The sequence below is a fragment of the Cynoglossus semilaevis genome, chromosome 4, assembly GCF_000523025.1.
Source record: "Cynoglossus semilaevis isolate Cse_v1.0 chromosome 4, Cse_v1.0, whole genome shotgun sequence".
Lineage (NCBI taxonomy): Eukaryota > Metazoa > Chordata > Actinopteri > Pleuronectiformes > Cynoglossidae > Cynoglossus > Cynoglossus semilaevis.
This window is the reverse complement of record NC_024310.1, coordinates 13,321,568-13,329,149: the sequence shown is the minus strand read 5'-3', so window position 1 is coordinate 13,329,149 and position 7,582 is coordinate 13,321,568. Positions and strand designations below refer to the sequence as shown.

The following is a 7,582-nucleotide window of genomic DNA, read 5'->3' as shown; positions in this document are numbered from 1 at the left end:
TCTTCGTAATTTGACCGACTTGCAGTGGATTGCTGGAGAAGCCTGGTCCACTGGCACTTCACTGTGGAAAAACAATGCTGATCTCCTCAAGGGAACGCTGGGATTTGCCATTCAGAGAGCAAATGTGATTCCAGGGCTGAAGCAGCATCTTCTCAACCTGAGCGTTTCCACTGTTCATAAATCTGCTCTTTTGACAGAGTTTTGGGAGGAAACATTTAACTGTTGGCTCAACAATTCAGTGAATGGTCGGCCCGATGGGGTTAAATACCAAGACAGGCCGCCATGCACTGGAACAGAGAGTTTGGAAGATGTTAATTCCTCCTACACTGATGTGTCGCAGTTACGGGTTTCTTACAACGTCTACAAGGCAGTTTACTTGGTGGCCCACGCCCTGCAGGACATGAGTCAGTGTGAAGATGGAAAAGGTCCTTTTATCAATAGAACCTGTTCAGATCCAAAGAACTTTCAAACCTGGCAGGTAAGAAAAAAACTTCAGGTAAAATATGTATTTAAACGTCCAAAATGAATATATAACCAAATCGATAACAAAAAACGAACGTAATGTTGTGGAAAAGAATACTTGTCCACTAGTGGGCATGTTAGCGATTATGCTAGCATGTGGCATTTTAATACTGCAGTAGCCCACACCATCTCCCAGACCGTGCTAAACCTGGTCACAACATTGGCCTCACTTCACCACCATCTACCGGTGGTGGGGTATCGATTCTGTGGTATCTATAAATCGACTAAGTACTGATGGGTATTGACTAGGTATCAAATACTCCCATAAAGTATTGATACTAATTAATAATTGGAAAAAAAGTTTCTCTTTCACATCTTTTAGTGCACTCTCCCCCTTATACTCCTCTTCCCACCTGGTAAAATTGCACTGATCCAATCATGTCACATGACCACTTAACAGTAACAATTAAACTATTTACCTTATGAAATATTTTGTTATGGCTAATGCATATTAAAGTTGTTAAATAGTCAGTATTTGTCATTTGTTTTATTGGGTTAATTAGACTGTATCAATATTGTTATTGAAAAAAAAGCCAAAAAAGTAATTGGTATCATATCAAATAAAAGAATTCTAGTATTGACCATTACTATCATCTATCTATCTATGCCTTTTAAAAAATGGGTGCCCAGAAAAACAGTTTGAGAAACACTGATCGACCAGGTCCACTGGTAAATATGTATTCTCAGATCATAGAGTTTTAAGTGTGTGAAAAGTCCAAACAATAATTCAGATATTTTCATCTCTTCTCAGCTTATTCACTACATGAGACGTGCTAACTTTTCCCTGATGGGAGCCAGAGTTTCCTTTGGCGAGAATGGTGATCCTGTGGCTTATTATGATCTGATGAACTGGCACAGGAATCCAGACGGCTCTCTTAATCTAGTCAAAGTGGGTTATTATGATGCCTCGCTGCCTGATGAACGGAGTCTGGTTCTAAACCACTCTCTCATACAGTGGCCTCATGGGAAGCAGGTGTGTTTTACTGTGCAAACAGGTTTGAGGCCGCAGTTGAGTCTGGGATTGCTGTTAGTGTTGCTGATGAGTACATCAACCAAATTGAATAATACATTTTTAAACTATGCACAGCATAATTTGACCAAGTTAAGATTTCTTTTATGAAAATTAAAATTTGTGTTGGTTTGAAAGCTGATCTTATTTTAATATTAAGTAAGCATGTCGGTTTATTTCATAACACACATTAGAGTATTGAGGTCTCCAAAGGATCTCCTGTTTCATTCTTTGAAGCAGCGTAATTTGTATGTGCTTTAATTTGTCATGTCTGTCTGTTTCCGTGTTTTCCTGTGTTCTTTGTGGGGTAATCATGGGATCACACTCACCTGTTTGGTAATTAGCTTCAGTTGTGTCACCTGGTGTTCCCTGTGTATATATACCCCTCTCCCTCACTCTGTCGGGGTTGGATCATTGTGATTTTGGTGGTGTGTGTTTGATCATTGTGACTGTGTTAGATCTTCGTGTTCGTGAGTTTCCTACTCTCTGTTTCCTCGTGTTCCTCGAGAATTCCATGCCTGGTAGTTCTTCGTGTTTTGTTAATTTGGACTTTGTTAATTAAACTTCCTGCACCAGAAAGAGTCTCTCCAGTACTGCATTTGGGTCCTGCCTGCTCCCTGCGATGCCCGCACGTGACATAATTACCAAATTTGAACTAATGAGCAAAAAGTCTGTTCAGGCCTCATCTGGAAGTCAGCTACCTGTAACCACAAACTACTTTCTTTTTGTGTTAAATGTGACATTTAGATAACATAACATTTTTTTGCAAGAAAGTGTACACAAAACTATAATGTTCCAAATCAAACACAAGACAGTTTTGGATTACTTGAATATTTGTTCTTGGTTATTGTGCAGCCAGAAGCTGATTCCTAAAACTTTTGCCTTTTATAATGATCACTTATTCCTTAATTATGATAATGTTGTAAGTAATAAACTGATTTACCCTTGGGCTTCTTTGACAGATCCCCTAGCTTTTAACCTCTAATTTTGCTTTTGCATGAATGCATTGATCTTCTACCGTGCTGTGGTATGCTTGTTAAACTTAGTATATTATTATCTTTAGTTGTAATGGTGGATCCACTGGTAACATGTTTTGAAACACATTTGAAACACAGTAGAAACAGTAGTGTGGTGGTTTTGGCTAAGAGTCTCTGAGTGGCTGACCTTTGCCTCTCAGGCTGTCCGGTCTGTATGCAGTGATAGCTGTCCTGCAGGTTTCCGCGTGGCCAGAAAGAAGGGGCTGCCCATCTGCTGTTACGACTGTGTCCCCTGTGCTGAGGGAGAAGTCAGTAACTCCACTGGTGTGTTGCCTTCACACTAATGTTATACCAACAGGTGACAAACTGTTTATTTGATAAAACAAACAGAGATTTTCTCTTTCTTAATGTCCAGATTCACTGGAGTGCAACCGCTGTCCAGTATTCATGTGGTCCAATAAAGCTAGAGACCACTGTGTTCCAAAGACCATTGAGTTCCTGTCCTTCCATGAGGTGATGGGTGCTGTGCTGTGTGGTGTCTCCGTCCTTGGAGCCTGTATCTCCATGTCTTTCCTCATCATTTTCTTCAGAAACAAGAACACACCAATAGTTCGAGCCAACAACATGGAGCTGAGCTTCCTTCTCCTGCTCTTTCTCGCTGTGTGCTTTCTCATCAGCCTGTTGTTCATTGGAGAACCTTCAGATTGGCTCTGTCGTATCAGGTACCCAGCATTTGGGATCAGTTTCGCACTTTGTATTTCCTGCCTCTTGGCCAAGACGGCAGTGGTCCTCATGGCTTTCAGGGCCACGCTGCCAGGAAGTAACGTCATGAAGTGGTTTGGACCCAACCAACAGAGAGCCAGTGTAGTTGTAGGAACATCCATCCAGGTTGAACAACCATTGGTTTCCAAATATTATTTTTCTGGGATCGTGTTTGAAACTGTATTAAATCTCCCTTTTTGTTCTACTCAGGGACTGATCTGTCTCATCTGGCTGGTCACCAACCCACCACATGCCAACATCAACATAGGGTTCCACAGCGCCACCATCATCATGGAGTGTGTCGCCGGTTCAGAAGTTGGATTCTGGTGTGTCCTTGGATACATCGGTGTGTTGGCCTGTGCTTGTCTACTGATGGCTTTTCTGGCTCGGAAGCTGCCAGATAACTTCAATGAAGCCAAGTTCATCACCTTCAGCATGTTGATCTTCTTTGCAGTGTGGATCACCTTTATACCTGTTTATGTCAGCACACCTGGAAAGTTCACAGTGGCCGTTCATATTTTTGCCATATTAGCTTCAGCATTTGGACTTCTCTTCTGCATTTTTGCTCCAAAGTGCTACGTTATTATTTTGAGACCGGACAGAAATAGCAAGAAACACATGATGGCACGGTAGATATGTAATGACTAAAAGAATATTATCAAATCATGTGTGATTAGAATGTTTTTCTCACATATAATGTATTTCTAAACATTGTGTAAATAAAAAAACATGTGCTACAAACCTGTAGCATCTATTCTGTTGTGATAGCCTAAAAGATTCCACTGAGAAAAATGCGGTTCATTAAAAATGTTGCATATATATATATATATATATATATGAAAGCATATAATAATGTGTCTATGTAGGTTCTTATCATCTTACCCAAAGCAGTTACACTATTGGAAACTGAACTGTTTTAGCTTCATAATGATGTTATACCTGGAAATTTCTGAGATTTAGCCTCAGAAAGGCTGAATACCTGAAGTAAGGGTCATTGTGGTAAAATAAAGTAGGTGACCAGACCAAACTCCAAAGGCAGGAAAGTTGTGATCTCAATGGTTAAGGTGTGAATGGGGTGTGTGTTAGATAGATAGATAGATGGATAGAGAAAGAAAGAAAGAAAGAAAGAGAAAGGAAGAACTTTATTAATCCCTCGGCAGTTCCCTTTGGGTAATTTAGGCACATTTTTGGGGAAAGAACTCAGGACAACAGGGTACTGCAGGTTGACATAGAACCTGACCATCTCTCATCTCTGGCTAGGACAGGTACAATTCCATAGTTAGATAGTCATCCGTGAGGGTATGTCAACAGTTTCTTGTGTAAGTAGGTATCTCCTCACTTAAGACTAACTTTACAGTGCCAAGATCGTATTGGAAAAATATTTGTAAATGAATGAATCTATCTTCTGACCCTTTATTCACTTTAGGGTATGAAGACCAAGACCATTAACAAAATGCTCCTAAAGCAGTTAAGGTTTCTTTTGGTATTTTATACACATGACATGGGCGAGAACAAATACTACAAAGAGCCACAAAGTACAGATTGAGAAGAACATTTCTTCTCCAACATGGGTCATTTATTCACTAGTTTCATGTCACCTTGCTGTCTAAAATTAATGGTAACTTACAAGAATGCACATGTTGTTGTTTTAATGTTTAGCCACAAGTCTCTTAGTGTTTCTCTCTGGTTTGATTAATATAATGTAGCATTTAGGAGCAAAGATACAAATAAATAGTCCAAAGGCTGAAGACAAAATGGCAAAGGTTTCAACGGCAGTAGTAAACTTCCCAGGAGAGCTGACATAAGCAGGAATAAAGCTGATCCACACTGCACAAAAGATCAACAAGCTGAAGGTGATGAACTTGGCTTCATTAAAGTTGTCTGGCAACTTCCTGGCTATAAATGCCAAGACCAAACAGATGACAGCGAGGAACCCTATGTAACTCAACACTGCATAGAAAGCAGCCTCAGATCCTGTGTTACACTCCAAGAGGATCTTTTTTGTGCTGTGTTGAAAAACCATGTCTGGATATGGAGGATTTAATGTTAGCCACAATATTATTATCACAACCTGAATGAAAGTGCAGGCGCACACAATGATTCTTTGCTGTTTGGGACCAAATTGTCTGGCAACTTTGCTGCCAGGAGTTGTTGCTTTGAAAGCAAGGACAACAACAATTGTTTTCCCCAGAACACAGGAGATACAGACAGCAAATGTCAGTCCAAAAGCTGTGTGTCGAAGCATGCATGTCCAAACTGTGGGTGTGCCGATGAACGTCAGTGGACAAAGGAAACAGAGGACCAAAGAGAGCAGGAGAAAACAACTAAGTTCTACATTACTGGCTTTGATCACTGGAGTTTGTTTGTTTTTGATAAAAATCACCATGGTGGTCAAAGACAGAGAGGCTCCTAATAAGGACAGGACAGTGATGATGATGCCCATTGGCTCACTGTATGTCAGGTATTCAACTGTCTTGGGAATGCACTCATCTTTCTTATCATTGGACCAGAACTTCACAGGACACGGCACACAGTCTACTGCACCTGAAGGAATCAAGTGAGAGGTAAAAGATATGAAATACAATTAAAGGTTGAAGATACCAAGATAGACCCATGTGGAGCTCCAGGGCCCAAAAGGCACAGTAGAGCAATAGTCAACAAAGTGACCACTTTGTCCTGACTGGGTGATGATACAAGTTTTTTTTTTTTATTACTTTACTATTAAAATTCCAACATCAAACCTATGTTTTTAGAAGACATGCACTGCATTTTACTGACCCTAATCAATTGTTACAAAGTACTGACCAAGCAACCCATTTCATTCAAATGTTTATTTGTCATAGTTTACCTGTCATGTTAGCTATAGAACCCTCTGCACAGGAAATACACTCAAAGCAGCAAATGGGTTTTCCTTTGATCTGTGCTTTTCTTGTTCCCACTGGACAAACTTCTGAACAAACAGATGTGGGAATCTGAGGAGACATTGGAGCCAGTACTTAAGTAACACAAATGATACACAAATACAAAATGGTTTAGCATTACAATATTCCTACATTTTTTCCTGTCCTCCAAACAATCTCCTCCTCCAGGATGCTGAGTTTATAATCACCATTAACAGCAGAAGCAAAATGTCCCAAGGATACATGATGGACTTCTCCGTCTCTCAGCTGCCAGTTAATGACCTCATAGGAGGCTGGTGGATCGCCATTCTCATCAAAGAATATGCTGTCTCCAAACGTATTTACAAAATGTACTCTTTGTAGCTGAGCAGTGACCTGAGAATAGATAGAGTAGAGGTACAATGTGATTTGATGTATGCCCTTATGACAACAGCTCAGCTGTCAATACGAACCATAAAAAAGTGGCTTAGCAGATAATGTTAGCAGGGTTAGTGTAACCTAGTCTTGAAGTATCATGGTCCTATTCTACATAGTGATTTGTTATCTTTTACCCATGTGTATGTGATGAACAGCTGACCACTACCTATACCTACATACTGTATTGTCATTGACACACTGACTTGTCATTGATTATCTTCACACCGGTCTCCAGTCTTAAAATCAAGCCTACAGTATTTAAACACTGGCCCTTCCATTGCCCAGCACCAGATCATTCACTGTGTGATCTTCATTATCCCACTATTTGCCAACTTCAAACCTCCACATTGCCAGTCTACTTCCACCATTTACCTCTTGGTCTCCACTTATCCAGCCCATGTCAGCCTACAGCCGCAGTGTGTCCCATGCAGTTAACCCTCTGCCTCCACCTGCGTCCTACTCTACCAGTGCTTTCTCCTTGTCTCCAGCATCAACTCTTCCCAGTCATCTCTTTAATAAATCTCTCCAATTACTTTGAAGTCAGATCATCCACGAGTCTCTACTCCTTTTCCCTGATCGTGGCCTCACAGTCTTGTGAATTCCTTGTCTTTTAACCCAATCATCACCTTCAGTGGTCATGATGAGCCCATGAAGTTGGATAACATTGGAGCACCAACATCAACTAAAGGCATGGCTGTGCATCTACTGCAGAGTGACAGGTCACCTCCTTGCCTCCTGTCCTCTTCGACCAAAAAAAAGGCTCATCAATAACTGGAGGGATCCTGGTGAGCCACACTTCCCTTTTTCCCTTATCTCCTTGTCTGTTCCCTCAAATATCTTCAGCAAACAATTGACACTTTCTTTAACTTCTCACTGACACATTATGAATACTTATAACAGGGGCACCCCTTGACCACAAGCCACCATGTGTACCATAGGTATATCCAGAAGTCTCTTGCTGAATGGCTCATCCATCGATCCATTATAAATGTGGT

At 40.7% G+C, this 7,582-nt stretch overlaps 2 protein-coding genes across 2 annotated transcripts in view; one reads left to right on the top strand and one right to left on the bottom strand.

Annotated features, from left to right (window-relative positions):
* The window catches only part of LOC103378194 (extracellular calcium-sensing receptor-like), a 6,920-nt gene extending 3,017 nt beyond the window's left edge, over window positions 1-3,903 (top strand). The window contains exons 3-7 of the mRNA XM_008309310.3: window positions 11-478; window positions 1,274-1,495; window positions 2,709-2,832; window positions 2,924-3,396; window positions 3,481-3,903. Coding sequence (XP_008307532.3) covers window positions 11-478; window positions 1,274-1,495; window positions 2,709-2,832; window positions 2,924-3,396; window positions 3,481-3,903 — 1,710 coding nt within the window. The remainder of the gene's footprint in view (window positions 1-10; window positions 479-1,273; window positions 1,496-2,708; window positions 2,833-2,923; window positions 3,397-3,480) is intronic.
* A 979-nt stretch (window positions 3,904-4,882) lies between these two features.
* LOC103378193 (extracellular calcium-sensing receptor-like) overlaps window positions 4,883-7,582 on the bottom strand; it is a 12,216-nt gene continuing 9,516 nt past the window's right edge. The window contains 3 exon segments of the mRNA XM_025055234.1: window positions 4,883-5,814; window positions 6,140-6,242; window positions 6,324-6,545. Coding sequence (XP_024911002.1) covers window positions 4,883-5,814; window positions 6,140-6,242; window positions 6,324-6,545 — 1,257 coding nt within the window.